Source organism: Somniosus microcephalus, unplaced genomic scaffold (assembly GCF_052327205.1).
Source record: "Somniosus microcephalus isolate GS21.2 unplaced genomic scaffold, FLI_Smic_1.0 unresolved_chr7, whole genome shotgun sequence".
NCBI lineage: Eukaryota > Metazoa > Chordata > Chondrichthyes > Squaliformes > Somniosidae > Somniosus > Somniosus microcephalus.
The window spans coordinates 41,288,445-41,309,771 of record NW_028225185.1 but is presented as its reverse complement, the minus strand read 5'-3'; the positions used below and the strand labels follow the sequence as shown (position 1 = coordinate 41,309,771).

At 56.0% G+C, this 21,327-nt stretch overlaps 1 protein-coding gene across 1 annotated transcript in view; it reads right to left on the bottom strand.

Annotated features, from left to right (window-relative positions):
• The window catches only part of LOC147086835 (serine/threonine-protein kinase A-Raf-like), an 82,842-nt gene that overhangs the window by 34,632 nt on the left and 26,883 nt on the right, over window positions 1–21,327 (bottom strand). Inside the window, exons 3-9 of the mRNA XM_085978333.1 lie at window positions 16,255–16,495; window positions 12,038–12,141; window positions 9,368–9,470; window positions 7,786–7,931; window positions 7,504–7,596; window positions 3,489–3,624; window positions 1,967–1,994 (exon numbers count right to left, since the gene is read on the bottom strand). Of these exons, the coding sequence (XP_085834459.1) occupies window positions 1,967–1,994; window positions 3,489–3,624; window positions 7,504–7,596; window positions 7,786–7,931; window positions 9,368–9,470; window positions 12,038–12,141; window positions 16,255–16,467 (823 nt within the window). The 5' untranslated portion in view covers window positions 16,468–16,495. The remainder of the gene's footprint in view (window positions 1–1,966; window positions 1,995–3,488; window positions 3,625–7,503; window positions 7,597–7,785; window positions 7,932–9,367; window positions 9,471–12,037; window positions 12,142–16,254; window positions 16,496–21,327) is intronic.

Genomic DNA, 21,327 nt, shown 5'->3' with positions numbered 1-21,327 from the left:
GTTCTCCCTTATCTATTCTACCAGTTACATCCTCAAAAAATTCCAGTGGATTAGTCAAGCATGATTTACCTTTTGTAAATCCATGTTGACTTTGTCCGATCCTGTCACTATTTTCCAAGTGCTCTGCTATTACATCTTTTATAATAGACTCTAGCATTTTCCCCACTACCGATGTCAGGCTTACCTGCTTTTTCTCTACCACCTTTTTTGAATAGTGGGGTAACATTAGCTACCCTCCAATCCATGGGTACTGTTCCAGAGTCTATCGAGTTCTGGAAGATGACCAGCAATGCATCTACTATTTCTAGGGCCACTTCCTTAAGTACCCTGGGATGTAGATTATCAGGCCCTGGGGATTTATCGGCCTTCAGTCCCATCAATTTTCCAAACACCATTTCCCTACAAATACTGATTTCTTTCAGTTCCACCCTTTCATCAGACCCTATGTTCCCCGGCATCTCTGGGAGGTTATTTGTGTCCTCCTTTGTGAAGACAGAACCAAAGTATGTATTTAGTTGGTCTGCCATTTCTTTGTTCCCCATTATAAATTCCCCTGATTCTGACTGCAAGGGACCTACGCTTGACTTCACCAATGCATCTATACTATGCTCCACTCAACCCTCCTCCCGTCTTTCCTCATCTAACTCTAATCAGCGTAACCCTCTATTCCCTTACCCCTCATATGCTTGTCCAGCCTCCCCTTAAATGCATCGATACTATTCGCCTCGACCACTCCCTGTGGTAGCGAGTTCCACATTCTCACCACTCTCTGGGTAAAGAAGTTTCTCCTGAATTCCCTATTGGATTTCTTGGTGACTATCTTATATTGATGGCCTTTAGTTATGCTCTTCCCCACAAGTGGAAACATTCTCTCTGTATCCACTCTATCAAAACCTTTCATCATTTTAAAGACATTAGGTCACCCCTCAGCCTTCTGTTTTCAAGAGAAAAGAGACCCAGCCTGTTCATCCTTTCCTGATATGTACACCCTCGCATTTCTGGTATCATCCTTGTGAATCTTCTCTGCACCCTCTCCAGTGCCTCTATATCTTTTTTATAATATGGCGACCAGAACTGTACGCAGTGCTCCAAGTGCGGTCTAACCAAGGTTCGATACAGGTTTAGCATAACTTCCCTACTTTTCAATTCTAACCCTCTAGAAATAAACCCTAGTGCTTGGTTTGCTTTTTTTATGGCCTTGCTAACCTGCGTCACTACTTTCAGTGATTTGTGTATTTGTACTCTGAAATCCCTCTGCTCCTCGACCCCATTTAGATTCTCATTTTCCAAGTAATGTGACGTCCCAATTTTTCTTACCAAAATGTAACACCTCACATTTATCTGTGTTGAACTTCATTTGCCAATTATAGGCCCATTCGGCAAGTTTATTAATGTCCTCCTGTAACTTGTTGCAGTCCTCCTCAGTATTGACTATCCCCCCCAATTTGGTGTCGTCCGCAAAGTTAGAAATTATGTTTTTGATTCTAAATCGTTAATATAAATTGTGAACAGCAGTGGTCCTAGCACCGGTCCTTGTGGAACACCACTACCCACCTTCTGCCACTGTGAATAGTTACCCTTTACCCCTACTCCCTGCTTTCTGTCTTGAAGCCAGCTAGCTATCCATCTGCGACTTGTCCCCTGACTCTGCAGTCCCTGACCTTATTCATTAATCTATTATGGGGTACCTTATCGAAGGCCTTCTGAAAATCTAGATAAATGACATCTACTGCATTACCCTTGTCTACTCTCTCTGTTACCTCAATTAGGTTGGTCAAGCAAAACTTTCCCTTTTGAAATCCATGCTGACTATTCATTATTATATTTTTGGTTTCTAGATGTCCTTCCATTTTCTCCTTTAGTAGGGCTTCCATTATTATTCCTACCACAAAAGTTAAGCTGACTGGTCTATAGTTCCCTGGACATGTTCTATCTCCCTCCTTATATATAGGTATTATAAACTCACCGACTACGTCCAGAGACTTCATGGCATCCTGCAATAGAAAAACATTTAAACTGTCAGCGCAACAGCAAGAGCTCAATAACGGAGCAGCGTGTCGAAAGAAACGTGATCAGCACCTCGGAATCGCACTCTAACCTCCGTAACAGGGGTCTTACTATCCCGTAACCCCGACCCACCCAATACTCAGTAACAAGGGTCTCAGTGTTTCACACACCCCAAGTAACAAGGGTCTCAGTGTTTCACACACCCCAATACTCAGTAACAAGGGTCTCACTGTCTCACACACCCCAATACTCAGTAACAAGGGTCTCAGTGTCTCACACACCCCAATACTCAGTAACAAGGGTCTCAGTGACTCACACACCCCAATACTCAGTAACAAGGGTCTCACTGTCTCACACACCCCAATACTCAGTAACAAGGGTCTCACTGTCTCACACACCCCAATACTCAGTAACAAGGGTCTCACTGTCTCACACACCCCAATACTCAGTAACAAGGGTCTCACTGTCTCACACACCCCAATACTCAGTAACAAGGGTCTCAGTGTCTCACACACCCCAATACTCAGTAACAAGGGTCTCACTGTCTCACACACCCCAATACTCAGTAACAAGGGTCTCACTGTCTCACACACCCCAATACTCAGTAACAAGGGTCTCACTGTCTCACACACCCCAATACTCAGTAACAAGGGTCTCACTGTCTCACACACCCCAATACTCAGTAACAAGGGTCTCACTGTCTCACACACCCCAATACTCAGTAACAAGGGTCTCACTGTCTCACACACCCCAATACTCAGTAACAAGGGTCTCAGTGTCTCACACACCCCAATACTCAGTAACAAGGGTCTCACTGTCTCACACACCCCAATACTCAGTAACAAGGGTCTCAGTGTCTCACACACCCCAATACTCAGTAACAAGGGTCTCAGTGACTCACACACCCCAATACTCAGTAACAAGGGTCTCACTGTCTCACACACCCCAATACTCAGTAACAAGGGTCTCACTGTCTCACACACCCCAATACTCAGTAACAAGGGTCTCACTGTCTCACACACCCCAATACTCAGTAACAAGGGTCTCACTGTCTCACACACCCCAATACTCAGTAACAAGGGTCTCAGTGTCTCACACACCCCAATACTCAGTAACAAGGGTCTCACTGTCTCACACACCCCAATACTCAGTAACAAGGGTCTCACTGTCTCACACACCCCAATACTCAGTAACAAGGGTCTCAGTGACTCACACACCCCAATACTCAGTAACAAGGGTCTCAGTGACTCACACACCCCAATACTCAGTAACAAGGGTCTCACTGTCTCACACACCCCAATACTCAGTAACAAGGGTCTCACTGTCTCACACACCCCAATACTCAGTAACAAGGGTCTCAGTGTCCCATAGCCCCTGTATTCTGTAGCGAATGGTTGTTATCAGGCTGTCTGAGACTGGGCTTTGCCACCAGAACCCCCGGTGCCGCACGGGCCTGTGCGCGGGGCGTGTGAAGGCCTCACCTCTATGATGCTCATGTTGACGGGCGCGACGGTGCTGGACATGTGCACGTTGGGCGTGGAGGTCGAGCGCTGCCGCTGAAGCTGCCCCTCAGTGGGCGTGCAGGGAGATGGGAAGGTGAAGGCGGGCGAAGCGAGCCTGCAATGCGAAGGAGAACCAGGTTAGCGTTGGTGGGGGGGCACGCCCTGACATAAGAAAACTACTAGGCACTTGGTCTAACCGTTAAACAATGCTTTAATCAACTGTTTTACAACATGGAGGTCTAGTTGTGTCCTTCACTAGTTCCTGTTAAAGAATGTCCTGCGCAAGCTGGGCCCGTGCCCGAGTATTTATACTCTCCCTGGACAGCGCCACCCAGAGGCCGCTCAGTATTATTTCATAAGTCTTTCTTTCATGAATGACTGATTCATGTCACGCCCCATCGGTGCGATTCTGGCATTCAGTGCTGTTAACCTGAAATCGCAGCCCATCCCCTGCAGACCCACGTGCACACGCTCTCTCCCCACCGCACAATCCCCCTGTCCATTTTGTTTCACACAAGTTTGCTTCCACGGCTCCCCATCTAACCCACCTCTCAGTCTTCCCAGGCTGTCCGAAGGCAGCAGCAAGTGTCAGATGTAACACTCTCGCCTCAGAGTCAGATGGTCATGGGTTCCAGCCCCACTCCTGAGGCTTGAGGCCCTGCAATCCAGGCCCGACACTCCCCCGGTGCCAGGACTGAGGGAGCGCTGCACTGTCGGAGGGGGCGGTACTGAGGGGGCGCCGCACTGTCGGAGGGGCAGTACTGAGGGAGCGCCGCACTGTCGGAGGGGCGGTACTGAGGGAGCGCCGCACTGTCGGAGGGGCGGTACTGAGGGGGCGCCGCACTGTCGGAGGGGTGGTACTGAGGGGGCGCCGCACTGTCGGAGGGGCGGTACTGAGGGAGCGCCGCACTGTCGGAGGGGCGGTACTGAGGGAGCGCCGCACTGTCGGAGGGGCAGTACTGAGGGAGTGCCGCACTGTCGGAGGGGCAGTACTGAGGGAGCGCCGCGGTGTCGGAGGGGCAGTACTGAGGGAGCGTCGCACTGTCGGAGGGGAGGTACTGAGGGAGCGCCGCACTGTGGGAGGGGCAGTACTGAGGGAGCGCCGCACTGTCGGAGGGGCGGTACTGAGGGAGCGCCGCACTGTCGGAGGGGCAGTACTGAGGGAGCGCTGCAATGTCAGAGGGGCGGTACTGAGGGAGCGCGGCAATGTCGGAGGGGCGGTACTGAGGGAGCGCCGCACTGTCGGAGGGGCAGTACTGAGGGAGCGCTGCAATGTCGGAGGGGCGGTACTGAGGGAGCGCCGCACTGTCGGAGGGGCAGTACTGAGGGAGCGCCGCACTGTCGGAGGGGCAGTACTGAGGGAGCGCTGCAATGTCGGAGGCGTCGTCTTTCGGGATGAGAAGTTAAACTCGAAGCTCCGTCTGCCGTCTCACGTGGGCACAGACGAACCCACAGCCACTATTAGAAGAGGAGCAGGGGGAGCTCTTCCCGGTGTCCTGGGGCCAATATATATCCCTCAACCCAACACATCACTAAAAAACTGGCCATTCTCTCATCGGTGCTTGTGGGAGCTTGCCGTGCGCAAATTGGCTGCCGCGTTTCCTACATTACAACACTTCAAAAGTAATTCAGTGGCTGACGGGTTTAACGTCTCGTACGAAAGACAGCACCTCCGACAGTGTAGCACTCCCTCAGTACCGCCCCTCCGACAGTGCGTCGCTCCCTCAGTACCGCCCCTCCGACAGAGCGAGCTCCCTCAGTACCGCCCCTCCGACAGTGCGTCGCTCCCTCAGCACCGCCCCTCCGACAGTGCGTCACTCCCTCAGTACCGCCCCTCCGACAGTGCGGCGCTCCCTCAGTACCGCCCCTCCGACAGTGCGGCGCTCCCTCAGTATCGCCCCTCCGACAGTGCGGCGCTCCCTCAGTACTGCCCCTCCGACAGTGCGGCGCCCCTCCGACAGTGCGTCTCTCCCTCAGTACCGCCCCTCCGACAGTGCGGCGCTCCCTCAGTACTGCCCCTCCGACAGTGCGGCGCTCCCTCAGTACCGCCCCTCCGACAGTGCGGTGCTCCCGCAGTACCGCCCCTCCGACAGTGCGTCGCTCCCTCAGTACCGCCTCTCCGACAGTGCGGCGCTCCCTCAGTACCGCCCCTCCGACAGTGCAGCGCTCCCTCAGTACCGCCCCTCCGACAGTGCAGCGCTCCCTCAGTACCGCCTCTCCGACAGTGCGGCGCTCCCTCAGTACCGCCCCTCCGACAGTGCGTCGCTCCCTCAGTACCGCCTCTCCGACAGTGCGGCGCTCCCGCAGTACCGCCCCTCCGACAGTGCGTCGCTCCCTCAGTACCGCCTCTCCGACAGTGCGGCGCTCCCTCAGTACCGCCCCTCCGACAGTGCGGCGCTCCCTCAGTACCGCCCCTCCGACAGTGCGGCGCTCCCTCAGTACCGCCCCTCTGACAGAGCGAGCTCCCTCAGTACCGCCCCTCCGACAGTGCGGCGCTCCCTCAGTACCGCCCCTCCGACAGTGCATCGCTCCCTCAGTACCGCCCCTCCAATAGTGCGGCGCTCCCTCAGTACTGCCCCTCCGACAGTGCGTCGCTCCCTCAGTACCGCCCCTCCGATAGTGTGGCACTCCCTCAGTACCGCCCCTCCGACAGTGCGGCGCTCCCTCAGTACCGCCCCTCCGACAGTGCGTCGCTCCCTCAGTACCGCCCCTCCGACAGTGCGGTGCTCCCTCAGTACCGCCCCTCCGACAGTGCGTCGCTCCCTCAGTACCGCCCCTCTGACAGAGCGAGCTCCCTCAGTACTGCCCCTCCGACAGTGCGGTGCTCCCTCAGTAATGCCCCTCCGATAGTGCGGCGCTCCCTCAGTACTGCCCCTCCGACAGTGCGGCGCTCCCTCAGTACTGCCCCTCCGACAGTGCGGTGCTCCCTCAGTACTGCCCCTCCGACAGTGCGGCGCTCCCTCAGTACTGTCCCTCCAACAGGGCAGCGCTCCCTCAGTACCTCCCCTCCGACAGTGCGGCGCTCCCTCAGTACTGCTCCGTCGACAGTGCGATGCTCACTCAGTACCGCCCCTCCGACAGTGCGGCGCGTCCTCAGTGCCGCCCCTCCGACAGTGCGGCGCTCCCTCAGTACCGCCCCTCCGACAGTGCGGCGCTCCCTCAGTACCACCCCTCCGACAGTGCTGCACTCCCTCAGTACTGTCCCTCCAACAGTGCAGCGCTCCCTCAGTACCGCCCCTCCGACAGTGCAGCGCTCCCTCAGTACTGCTCCACTGACAGTACGGCGCTCCCTCACTACCGCCCCTTCGACAGTGCGGCGCTTCCTCAGTACCACCCCTTCGACAGTGCAGCGCTCCCTCAGTACTGCTCCACTGACAGTGCGGCGCTCCCTCACTACCGCCCCTCCGACAGTGCGGCGCTTCCTCAGTACCACCCCTTCGACAGTGCGGCGCTCCCTCAGTACCGCCCCCCCTCAGTACCGCCCCTCCCACAGTGCGGCGCTCCCTCAGTACTGCCCCTCCAACAGTGCTGTGTGCTCCCTCAGTACCGCCCCTCCGACAGTGCGGCACTCCCTCAGTACTGCCCCTCCGACAGTGCGGCTCTCCATCAGTACTGCCCCTCCGACAGTGTGGCGCTCCCTCAGTACTGCCCCTCCGACGCTCCCTCAGTACTGCCCCACCGACAGTGCAGCGCTCCCTCAGTACCGGCCCTTCAACAGTGCGGCGCTCCCTCAGCACCGCCCCTCCGACAGTGCGGCGCTCCCTCAGTACCGCCCCTCCGACAGTGCGGCGCTCCCTCAGTACTGCCCCACTGACAGTGCGGCACTCCCTCAGTGACCACACATCAAAAAATATTTTTTCGGTTGTGAAGTGGTGAGCACGAAAGTCACTGTGTGAAAGCAAGAATTCCTTTCTTTATTTATCATGCCAAACTACAGCTGCGCCTTGGACGCAGAGGAAGACCGGCAGTCCGGGACCGAGCAAGACGTTCTCACCTTGTGGGCGGCTGTGGGGTCAGGAGTTGGTGAAACCGGGGGCCGGGCATTGGAGAGAGCGACGGCTCATCGTAGGGACTGGGAGAAGCCGGACTGCAAACCAACAGAAGAGAGAGAAACAGATTACGCCGGGGTGACGGGCACTGTATGCGTACTCACTATTCCCACAGAATACGCCGCCCCCGTACTCGCTATTCCCCCCAAGAACGCCCGCACCACCCCCCCAACCCTTCCCCGTGCTCACTAATTCCATAGACCCTCTGCCTCTGCCACTGTACTCACTATTTGCCCAGGTCCAGGCACACCGTGGGCACCTTGCTGCTGCAGTGTTCGTGGAACTTGTGGCCACAGGTCTGGCAACGGAACCCGTGGAAAAGGAACTTCAAGCAGAAGTCGCAGAAGGCCAGGTTGAAGAAGGTCTTGCGTACCTGCAGGATGAGGAGCACAGTCGCCGGCCGGGTTACCATGCAGTCCGCTTCCCTTCCCGCCGCGTGCTGGGGGTCGGGGAGATGGGCACCGGGCACTGCCCACCCCAGTGCCACACCCGCGGGGCTGTTCCTCGCAGCACACAGCGAGGCCCGCAGGCTGCTCGATCGCTGAGGGAATCAGCCGAGTCCTATCCCACTACTGAGGGAGCGCCGCACTGTCGGAGGGGCGGTACTGAGGGAGCGCCGCACTGTCGGAGGGGCGGTACTGAGGGAGCGCCGCACTGTCGGAGGGGCGGTACTGAGGGAGCGCCGCACTGTCGGAGGGGCGGTACTGAGGGAGCGCCGCACTGTCGGAGGGGCGGTACTGAGGGAGCGCCGCACTGTCGGAGGGGCGGTACTGAGGGAGCGCCGCACTGTCGGAGGGGCGGTACTGAGGGAGCGCCGCACTGTCGGAGGGGCGGTACTGAGGGAGCGCCGCACTGTCGGAGGGGCGGTACTGAGGGAGCGCCGCACTGTCGGAGGGGCGGTACTGAGGGAGCGCCGCACTGTCGGAGGGGCGGTACTGAGGGAGCGCCGCACTGTCGGAGGGGCGGTACTGAGGGAGCGCCGCACTGTCGGAGGGGCGGTACTGAGGGAGCGCCGCACTGTCGGAGGGGCGGTACTGAGGGAGCGCCGCACTGTCGGAGGGGCGGTACTGAGGGAGCGCCGCACTGTCGGAGGGGCGGTACTGAGGGAGCGCCGCACTGTCGGAGGGGCGGTACTGAGGGAGCGCCGCACTGTCGGAGGGGCGGTACTGAGGGAGCGCCGCACGGTCGGAGGGGCGGTACTGAGGGAGCTCCGCACTGTCGGAGGGGCGGTACTGAGGGAGCGCCGCACTGTCGGAGGGGCGGTACTGTGGGAGCGCCGCACTGTCGGAGGGGCAGTACTGAGGGAGCGCCGCACTGTCGGAGGGGCGGTACTGAGGGAGCGCCGCACTGTCGGAGGGGCAGTACTGAGGGAGCGCCACACTGTCGGAGGGGCAGTACTGAGGGAGCGCCGCACGGTCGGAGGGGCGGTACTGAGGGAGCGCCGCACTGTCGGAGGGGCGGTACTGAGGGAGCGCCGCACGGTCGGAGGGGCAGTACTGAGGGTGCGCCGCACTGTCGGAGGGGCGGTACTGAGGCAGCGCCGCACTGTCGGAGGGGCAGTACTGAGGGAGCGCCGCACTGTCGGAGGGGCGGTACTGTGGGAGCGCCGCACTGTCGGAGGGGCGGTACTGAGGGAGCGCCGCACTGTCGGAGGGGCGGTACTGAGGGAGCGCCGCACGGTCGGAGGGGCGGTACTGAGGGAGCAGGCTGCCTTCCCCTGGAGTGCGTCAGTTAACCTGGAGGGTATTTTATGTGCAACTGGACAATACATCAGGTGGTCAATCAGCCGAAGTGCAGCTCACGACTTACGAAGTTGTGCATCGACAAGGGCACTTCATCGAGCACCTCGACCATCAGCTCCTCGCCCACCAGGGGCGTGATGTCTGTCGACCAGTCGGTGAGCTTCTTGTGGCTGAAGGGAGAAAGAACAGATGCAGAAGTCATCGGTTACAGCGGCTCCTGTCCACACAAGGGCAGCACAGACATCCCTGCTGTTCCACACACCTCACAGTCCCTCTGTACAACACACATCTCACACTGCACTGTCCCTCTGTACAACACACACCTCACACTGCACTGTCCCTCTGTACAACACACACCTCACACTGCACTGTCCCTCTGTACAACACACATCTCACACTGCACTGTCCCTCTGTACAGCTCACACCGCACTGTCCCTCTGTACAACACACATCTCACACTGCACTGTCCCTCTGTACAACACACATCTCACACTGCACTGTCCCTCTGTACAACACACACCTCACACTGCACTGTCCCTCTGTACAACACACATCTCACACTGCACTGTCCCTCTGTACAGCTCACACCTCACTGTCCCTCTGTACAACACACACCTCACACTGCACTGTCCCTCTGTACAACACACACCTCACAGTCCCTCTAAAACACACAGCTCACAACTCACACTGCACTGTCCCTCTGTACAACACACACCTCACACTGCACTGTCCCTCTGTACAACACACACCTCACAGTCCCTCTAAAACACACACCTCACAGTCCCTCTAAAACACACACCTCACAGTCCCTCTAAAACACACACCTCACAGTCCCTCTGTACAGCTCACAACTCACACTGCACTGTCCCTCTGTACAGCTCACAACATACACCTCACACTCCCTCTGTACAACACACACCTCACACTGCACTGTCCCTCTGTACAACACACACCTCACAGTCCCTCTAAAACACACACCTCACACTCCCTCTGTACAACACACATCTCACACTGCACTGTCCCTCTGTACAACACACACCTCACACTGCACTGTCCCTCTGTACAACACACACCTCACAGTCCCTCTAAAACACACACCTCACACTCCCTCTGTACAACACACATCTCACACTGCACTGTCCCTCTGTACAACACACACCTCACACTGCACTGTCCCTCTGTACAACACACACCTCACACTGCACTGTCCCTCTGTACAACACACACCTCACACTGCACTGTCCCTCTGTACAACACACACCTCACAGTCCCTCTAAAACACACACCTCACACTCCCTCTGTACAGCTCACAACTCACACTGCACTGTCCCTCTGTACAACACACACCTCACACTGCACTGTCCCTCTGTACAACACACACCTCACAGTCCCTCTAAAACACACACCTCACACTCCCTCTGTACAACACACATCTCACACTGCACTGTCCCTCTGTACAACACACACCTCACACTGCACTGTCCCTCTGTACAACACACACCTCACACTGCACTGTCCCTCTGTACAACACACACCTCACACTGCACTGTCCCTCTGTACAACACACACCTCACAGTCCCTCTAAAACACACACCTCACACTCCCTCTGTACAGCTCACAACTCACACTGCACTGTCCCTCTGTACAGCACACACCTCACACTGCACTGTCCCTCTGTACAACACACACCTCACACTGCACTGTCCCTCTGTACAACACACACCTCACACTGTCCCTCTGTACAACACACACCTCACACTGCACTGTCCCTCTGTACAACACACACCTCACACTGCACTGTCCCTCTGTACAACACACACCTCACACTGCACTGTCCCTCTGTACAGCACACAACTTTGCTTACTGCACTGTTCCTCTGTACAAGAAACACAAGCGAGTTGGCGTGCAGGTACAGCGAGCAAGTAGGAACGCAAATGGTATGTTGTCCTTTATTGCGAGAGTAAGGAAATCTTGCTGCAATTGTACAGGGCTTTGGTGAGACCACACCTGGAGTACTGTGCACAGTTTTGGTCACCTTATCTGAGGAAGGATATACTTGCCTTAGAGGCGGTGGAACAAAGGTTCACTAGATTGATCCCTGGGATGAGAGGGTTGTCCTATGAGGAGAGATTGAGTAGACTGGGCCGATACTCTCTGGAGTTTAGAAGAATGAGAGCTGATCTCATTGAAACATACGATTCTGAGGGGGGGACTGACAGGGTAGATGCTGAGAGGTTGTTTCCCCCTGGCTGGAGAATCTAGAACCAGGGGTCACAGTCTCAGGATAAGGGGTCGGCCATTTTGGACTGAGATGAGGAGGAATTTCTTCACTCAGAGGGCGGTGAATCTTTGGAATTCTCTACCCCAGAGGGCTGTGGAGGCTCAGTCATTGAGTCTATTCAAGGCTGAGATCGATAGATTTTTGGACTCTAGGGGAATCGAGGGCTATGGAGATTGGGTGGAAAAGTGGAGTTGAGGTAGAAGATCAGCCATGATCTGATTGAATGGCGGAGCAGGCTAGAGGGGCCGAATGGCCGACTCCTGCTCCTAATTCTTGTGTTCTTACAACACACACCTCACGTTGCAGAGCACCTGTACAACACGCAGACAGCACTGACCCACTGCTTACCCGCACACCTCAGGACGCTGCCCGTGTGCAGCACTCCTCTCTCTACGCCCCAATCGCTGACGTCGCCACAGACCCCCTCAGACGCAAACACTCCTGTGAGTAACTCACCCATCAATGAACCTGTAGACTGCACAGCATTTCTGGGACAGTCCGCGGACCTTCAGTGCCTTGTCTAAGCTGTCGTACACCGTCATCCCCGCACGCACATTGACCTGCAGAAATCACAGCCCCAGTCAGAGGCAATAAATAGTTATACAATAGGAGGGCCAACCGCTACACCCTCTGGTGTTACACATCGTCAGCAAAGACAGGCACAACGCCACTCACAAAAACCTGGGAGTGTTTAACGGGAATTGTACAGGGAGCGTTACTCTGTATCTAACCCGTGCTGTACCTGCCCTGGGAGTGTTTGATGGGACAGTGCAGAGGGAGCTTTACTCTGTATCTAACCCCGTGCTGTACCTGCCCTGGGAGTGTATGATGGGACAGTGTAGAGGGAGCTTTACTCTGTATCTAACCAGTGCTGTACCTGCCCTGGGAGTGTTTGATGGGGACAGTGTAGAGGGAGCTTTACTCTGTATCTAACCCGTGCTGTACCTATCCTGGGAGTGTTTGATGGGACAGTGTAGAGGGAGCTTTACTCTGCATCTAACCCGTGCTGTACCTGCCCTGGGAGTGTTTGATGGGACAGTGTAGAGGGAGCTTTACTCTGTATCTAACCCATACTGTACCTGCCCTGGGAGTGTTTGATGGGACAGTGTAGAGGAAGCTTTACTCTGTATCTAACCCGTGCTGTACCTGCCCTGGGAGTGTTTGATGGGACAGTGTAGAGGGAGCTTTACTCTGTATCTAACCCGTGCTGTACCTGCCCTGGGAGTGTTTGATGGGACAGTGTAGAGGGAGCTTTACTCTGTATCTAACCCGTGCTGCACCTGCCCTGGGAGTGTTTGATGGGACAGTGGAGAGGGAGCTTTGCTCTGTATCTAACCCATACTGTATCTGCCCTGGGAGTGTTTGATGGGACAGTGTAGAGGGAGCTTTACTCTGTATCTAACCTGTGCTGTACCTGCCCAGGGAGTGTTTGATGGGACAGTGTAGAGGGAGCTTTACTCTGTATCTAATACCGTGCTGTACCTGCCCTGGGAGTGTTTGATGGGACAGTGTAGAGGGAGCTTTACTCTGTATCTAACCCGTGCTGTACCTGCCCTGGGAGAGTTTGATGGGGACAGTGTAGGGGGAGCTTTACTCTGTATCTAACCCGTGCTGTACCTGCCCTGGGAGTCTTTGATGGGACAGTACAGAGGGAGCTTTACTCTGTATCTAACCCGTGCTGTACCTGCCCTGGGAGTGTTTGATGGGACAGTGTAGAGGGAGCTTTACTCTGTATCTAATCCGTGCTGTACCTGCCCTGGGAGTGTTTGATGGGGGCAGTGTAGAGGGAGCTTTACTCTGTATCTAACCCGTGCTGTACCTGCCCTGGGAGTGTTTGATGGGACAGTGCAGAGGGAGCTTTACTCTGTATCTAACCCGTGCTGTACCTGCCCTGGGAGTGTTTGATGGGACAGTGTAGAGGGAGCTTTACTCTGTATCTAACCCGTGCTGTACCTGCCTTAGGAGTGTTTGATGGGACAGTGGAGAGGGAGCTTTACTCTGTATCTAACCCGTGCTGTATCTGCCCTGGGAGTGTTTGATGGGACAGTGTAGAGGGAGCTTTACTCTGTATCTAACCTGTGCTGTACCTGCCCAGGGAGTGTTTGATGGGACAGTGTAGAGGGAGCTTTACTCTGTATCTAATACCGTGCTGTACCTGCCCTGGGAGTGTTTGATGGGACAGTGTAGAGGGAGCTTTACTCTGTATCTAACCCGTGCTGTACCTGCCCTGGGAGAGTTTGATGGGGACAGTGTAGGGGGAGCTTTACTCTGTATCTAACCCGTGCTGTACCTGCCCTGGGAGTGTTTGATGGGACAGTGTAGAGGGAGCTTTGCTCTGTATCTAACCCGTGCTGTAGCTGCCCTGGGAGTGTTTGATGGGACAGTGTAGAGGGAGCTTTGCTCTGTATCTAACCCGTGCTGTACCTGCCCTGGGAGTCTTTGATGGGACAGTACAGAGGGAGCTTTACTCTGTATCTAACCCGTGCTGTACCTGCCCTGGGAGTGTTTGATGGGACAGTGTAGAGGGAGCTTTACTCTGTATCTAATCCGTGCTGTACCTGCCCTGGGAGTGTTTGATGGGGGCAGTGCAGAGGGAGCTTTACTCTGTATCTAACCCGTGCTGTACCTGCCCTGGGAGTGTTTGATGGGACAGTGTAGAGGGAGCTTTACTCTGTATCTAATCCGTGCTGTACCTGTCCTGGGAAAGTTTGATGGGGACAGTGTAGAGGGAGCTTTACTCTGTATCGAATCCGTACTGTACCTGCCCTGGGAGTGTCTGACGGAGACAATGCAGAGGGAGCTTTACTCTGTATCTAACCCGTGCTGTACCTGCCCTGGGAGTGTTTGATGGGGACAGTGTAGAGGGAGCTTTACTCTGTATCTAACCCGTGCTGTACCTGCCCTGGGGGTGTTTAATGGGACAGTGTAGAGGGAGCTTTACTCTGTATCTAACCCGTGCTGTACCTGCCCTGGCAGTGTTTGATGGGACAGTGTAGAGGGAGCTTTACTCTGTATCTAACCTGTGCTGTGCCTGCCCTGGGAGTGTTTGATGGGACAGTGTAGAGGGAGCTTTACTCTGTATCTAACCCGTGCTGTACCTGCCCTGGGAGTGTTTGATGGGACAGTGTAGAGGGAGCTTTACTCTGTATCTAACCCGTGCTGTACCTGCCCTGGCAGTGTTTGATGGGACAGTGTAGAGGGAGCTTTACTCTGTATCTTACCTGTGCTGTGCCTGCCCTGGGAGTGTTTGATGGGACAGTGTAGAGGGAGCTTTACTCTGTATCTAACCCGTGCTGTACCTGCCCTGGGAGTGTTTGATGGGACAGTGTAGAGGGAGCTTTACTCTGTATCTAATCCGTGCTGTACCTGCCCTGGGAGTATTTGATGGGACAGTGTAGAGCGAGCTTTACTCTGTATCTAACCCGTGCTGTACCTGCCCTGGGAGTGTTTGATGGGGACAGTGTAGAGGGAGCTTTACTCTGTATCTAACCCGTGCTGTACCTGCCCTGGGAGTGTTTGATGGGACAGTGTAGAGGGAGCTTTACTCTGTATCTAACCCGTGCTGTACCTGCCCTGGGAGTGTTTGATGGGGACAGTGTAGAGGGAGCTTTACTCTGTATCTAACCCCGTGCTGTACCTGCCCTGGGAGTGTTTGATGGGACAGTGTAGAGGGAGCTTTACTCTGTATCTAACCCCGTGCTGTACCTGCCCTGGGAGTGTTTGATGGGACAGTGTAGAGGGAGCTTTACTCTGTATCTAACCCGTGCTGTACCTGCCCTGGGAGTGTTTGATGGGGACAGTGTAGAGGGAGTTTTACTCTGTATGTAACCCGTGCTGTACCTGCCCTGGGAGTGTTTGATGGGACAGTGTAGAGGGAGCTTTACTCTGTATCTAACCCGTGCTGTACCTGCCCTGGGAGTGTTTGATGGGACAGTGTAGAGGGAGCTTTACTCTGTATCTAACCCGTGCTGTACCTGCCCTGGGAGTGTTTGATGGGACAGTGTAGAGGGAGCATTACTCTGTATCTAACCCGGGCTGTACCTGCCCTGGGAGTGTTTGATGGGACAGTGTAGAGGGAGCTTTACTCTGTATCTAACCCGTGCTGTACCTGCCCTGGGAGTGTTTGATGGGACAGTGTAGAGGGAGCTTTACTCTGTATCTAACCCGTGCTGTACCTGCCCTGGGAGTGTTTGATGGGACAGTGTAGAGGGAGCTTTACTCTGTATCTAACCCGTGCTGTACCTGCCCTGGGAGTGTTTGATGGGACAGTGTAGAGGGAGCTTTACTCTGTATCTAACCCCATGCTGTACCTGCCCTGGGAGTGTTTGATGGGACAGTGTAGAGGGAGCTTTACTCTGTATCTAACCCGTGCTGTACCTGCCCTGAGAGTGTTTGATGGGGACAGTGTAGAGGGAGCTTTACGCTGTATCTAACCTGTGCTGTACCTGCCCTGGGAGTGTTTGATGGGGACAGTGTAGAGGGAGCTTTACGCTGTATCTAACCTGTGCCGTCCTTGAGCTGCGCATCTGAGTCACTGAGTCCCCTAAAAGTTATATTCCAGTTTTAATCACTGCCCACCCGCTCCGGCCCGCCCCGCAGTTGCTTTGACCGCCACCCCCAGCCATTGCAGCCCCCCTTCCCCCGCTCCCCGCGGGCTGCGCTGCGTGACTTACCACGGTGCGCTGCTTGTTGGGCAGGTAGACGCGGACTGTCCCGGTCGCTCTGGGCATCTCCCCGGGGCTGGCCTCCAGCGAGGGCCGGAGCTGGTTCTGGTAGGGGGGCTGTTCGTGGGCCCCGCCGGGGGGGCACGGCGCGCCGCTGATCATCAGGCCGGGGAGGCTGAAGCCATTGCTGAGAGACGGGGAGGAGGCAGAGGCTCGCTTCATTCAGGCGGGACACCTCACCTCGTCACACCTGTGGAGCAACACCAACGACCGTGACTGGTTAGGCTGCAGTACTTCTATCAATCCGTGAGGCGAAACAAAGAACTCTGATTCCTCCAGCACCTTTCACCACCTCAGGACGTCCCAAAACTCTTCGCCAATGAGGTACTTTTTTTTGAAGTGCGGTCACTGTTGGAATGTGGGAAACGCGGCAGCCAATTTGCGCACAGCAAGCTCCCACAAACAGCAATGCGATAATGACCCAGACCACTGCTCCTCTTCCCATTAGTGCCCGTGGGATCTTTCATGTCCAAAACTCTGCTGCCCCGTGTCCTAACTCGCACCGAGTCCCGTTCCCCCATCACCCCCTGTGCTCGCTGGCTCCCGGTTAAGAAACGCCTCCATTTTAAAATTCTCACCCTTCTGTTCAAAGCCCTCCGTGGCCTCCTCTCCCCATCTCTGTAATCTCCTCCAGCCCCTACAACCCTCCGCGATCTCTGCGCTCCTCCAACTCTGACCTCTCGCGCATCCCCCCGATTTCCATCGCTCCTCCACTGGCGACCGCGCCAGGGCCCGAGCTCTGGAATTCCCTCCCTGAACCTCTCCGCCTCTCTCTCCTCCTCCTTTAAGACGCTCTTTAAAACCTAACGCTTTGACCCAGCTTTTGGTCACCTGCCCCTAATACCTCAAGTGGCTTGGGTGTGAAAATTTGTTTGATAACGCTCCTGTAAAGCAACTTGCGTTTTACTACGTTAAAGGTGCTGGTTAAGTGCAAGTTGTTGTTGTTGAGAGGGCAGACGGGTTTAATGTCTCATCCGACAGTGCAGCGGTCCCTCAGTACTGGCTCCGGGGGGGGGGGGGGGGGGGGGGTGGGGGGAGTATCGGGCCTGGAACCCACAAACCTCTGACTCAGAGGTGAGAGAGTGAGACCCACGGCTGACACGCGGGAGCTTTCGACTTGAGAATCTCAAATGAAAATTGTAAAGCGACAAGCGTTAGGTCGGCAGGTTCGGGAATTTAACTGAAGGACTGAAAAGGGAGTGTCCAAAACGGGTGGCTGCGCGGGCGTGTGAAGACGCAGAGCAAACCAAATCCACAGGTTTGCAAAAATGTGTCTCGGGTCAGTGCGAGCAACAGCGAGAGGGAACGGAAGGCGAGGACAGAACCAGCTCCTTCTACACGGCGCCCCGTCAATGAGATCAGAGCGGGTACAGACGGTTTTATACAGGGATCAGTGCTGGTACACACAGGGCTGTACACAGGGATCAGTGCGGTACACACAGGGCTGTACACAGGGGTCAGTGCGGTACACACAGGGCTGTACACAGGGATCAGTGCGGTACACACAGGGCTGTACACAGGGATCAGTGCGGTACACACAGGGCTGTATATAGGGATCAGTGCGGTACACACAGGGCTGTACATAGGGATCAGTGCGGTACACACAGGGCTGTACACAGGGATCAGTGCGGTACACACAGGGCTGTACACAGGGATCAGTGCGGTACACCCAGGGCTGTACATAGGGATCAGTGCGGTACACACAGGGCTGTACACAGGGATCAGTGCGGTACACACAGGGCTGTACATAGGGATCAGTACGGGACACACAGGGCTGTACACAGGGATCAGTGCGGTACACACAGGGCTGTACACAGGGATCGGTGCGGTACACACAGGGCTGTACATAGGGATCAGTGCGGTACACACAGGGCTGTATATAGGGATCAGTGCAGTACACACAGGGCTGTACACAGGGGTCAGTGCGGTACACACAGGGCTGTACACAGGGATCAGTGCGGTACACCCAGGGCTGTACACAGGGATCAGTGCGGTACACACAGGGCTGTACACAGGGATCAGTGCGGTACACACATGGCTGTACACAGGGGTCAGTGCGGTACACACAGGGATCAGTGCGGTACACACAGGGCTGTACACAGGGGTCAGTGCGGTACACACAGGGCTGTACACAGGGATCAGTGCGGTACACACAGGGCTGTACATAGGGATCAGTGCGGTACACACAGGGCTGCACATAGGGATCAGTGCGGTACACACAGGGCTGTACACAGGGGTCAGTGCGGTACACACAGGGCTGTACACAGGGGTCAGTGCGGTACACACAGGGCTGTACATAGGGATCAGTGCGGTACACACAGGGCTGTGCATAGGGATCAGTGCGGTACACACAGGGCTGTACATAGGGATCGGTGCAGTACACACAGAGCTGTACATAGGGATCGGTGCGGTACACACAGGGCTGTACATAGGGATCGGTGCGGTACACACAGGGCTGTACACAGGGATCAGTGCGGTACACACAGGGCTGTACACAGGGATCAGTGCGGTACACACAGGGCTGTACACAGGGATCAGTGCGGTACACACAGGGCTGTACACAGGGATCAGTGCGGTACACACAGGGCTGTACACAGGGATCAGTGCAGTACACACAGGGCTGTACACAGGGATCAGTGCGGTACACACATGGCTGTACATAGGGATCAGTGCGGTACACACAGGGCTGTACACAGGGATCAGTGCAGTACACACAGGGCTGTACACAGGGGTCAGTGCGGTACACACAGGGCTGTACACAGGTGTCAGTGCGGTACACACAGGGCTGTACATAGGGATCAGTGCGGTCCACACAAGGCTGTACATAGGGATCAGTGCGGTACACACAGGGCTGTACACAGGGATCAGAGCGGTACACACAGGGCTGTACACAGGGGTCAGTGCGGTACACACAGGGCTGTATATAGGGATCAGTGCGGTACACACAGGGCTGTACACAGGGATCAGTGCGGTACACACAGGGCTGTACACAGGGATCGGTGCGGTACACACAGGGCTGTACACAGGGGTCAGTGCGGTACACACAGGGCTGTACACAGGGATCAGTGCGGTACAAACAGGGCTGTACACAGGGATCAGTGCGGTACACACAGGGCTGTACATAAGGATCAGTGCGGTACACACAGGGCTGTACACAGGGATCAGTGCGGTACACACAGGGCTGTACACAGGGGGCTGTACACAGGGATCGGTGCGGTACACAGAGGGCTGTACACAGGGATCGGTGCGGTACACACAGGGCTGTACACAGGGATCAGTGCGGTACACACAGGGCTGTACACAGGGATCGGTGCGGTACACACAGGGCTGTACACAGGGATCAGTGCGGTACACCCAGGGCTGTACACAGGGATCAGTGCGGTACACACAGGGCTGTACACAGGGGTCAGTGCAGTACACACAGGGCTGTACACAGGGGTCAGTGCGGTACACAAAGGGTTGTACACAGGGATCAGTGCAGTACACACAGGGCTGTACACAGGGATCAGTGCGGTACACACAGGGCTGTACACAGGGGTCAGTGCGGTCCACACAGGGCTGTACACAGGGATCAGTGCGGTACACACAGGGCTGTACACAGGGATCGGTGCGGTACACACAGGGCTGTACACAGGGATCAGTGCGGTACACACAGGGCTGTACACAGGGATCGGTGCGGTACACACAGGGCTGTACACAGGGATCGGTGCGGTACACACAGGGCTGTACACAGGGATCAGTGCGGTACACACAGGGCTGTACACGGGTCAGTGCGGTACACACAGGGCTGTACACAGGGATCAGTGCGGTACACACAGGGCTGTACATAAGGATCAGTGTGGTACACACAGGGCTGTACACAGGGATCAGTGCGGTACACACAGGGTTGTACATAGGGATCAGTGCGGTACACACAGGGCTGTACACAGGGATCAGTGCTGTACACAGGGATCAGTGCGGTACACACACGGCTGTACATAGGGATCAGTGCGGTACACACAGGGCTGTACACAGGGATCGGTGCGGTACACACAGGGCTGTACACAGGGATCAGTGCGGTACACACAGGGCTGTACACAGGGATCAGTGCGGTACACACAGGGCTGTACACAGGGATCAGTGCGGTACACACAGGGCTGTACATCGGGATCAGTGCGGTACACACAGGGCTGTACACAGGGATCAGTGCGGTACACACAGGGAACAGTGCGGTACACACAGGGCTGTACACAGGTGTCAGTGCGGTACACACAGGGCTGTACACAGGGAACAGTGCGGTACACACAGGGCAGTACACAGGGGTCAGTGCGGTACACACAGGGCTGTACACAGGGGTCAGTGCGGTACACACAGGGCTGTACACAGGGATCAGTGCGGTACACACAGGGCAGTACACAGGGGTCAGTGCGGTACACACAGGGCTGTACACAGGGAACAGTGCGGTACACACAGGGCTGTACATAGGGATCGGTGCAGTACACACAGGGCTGTACACAGGGATCAGTGCGGTACACACAGGGCTGTACATCGGGATCAGTGCGGTACACACAGGGCTGTACACAGGGATCAGTGCGGTACACACAGGGAACAGTGCGGTACACACAGGGCTGTACACAGGTGTCAGTGCGGTACACACAGGGCTGTACACAGGGAACAGTGCGGTACACACAGGGCTGTACACAGGGATCAGTGCGGTACACACAGGGCTGTACATCGGGATCAGTGCGGTACACACAGGGCTGTACACAGGGATCAGTGCGGTACACACAGGGCTGTACACAGGGAACAGTGCGGTACACACAGGGCTGTACACAGGTGTCAGTGCGGTACACACAGGGCTGTACATCGGGATCAGTGCGGTACACACACGGCTGTACACAGGGATCAGTGCGGTACACACAGGGCAGTACACAGGGGTCAGTGCGGTACACACAGGGCTGTACACAGGGAACAGTGCGGTACACACAGGGCTGTACATAGGGATCGGTGCAGTACACACAGGGCTGTACACAGGGATCAGTG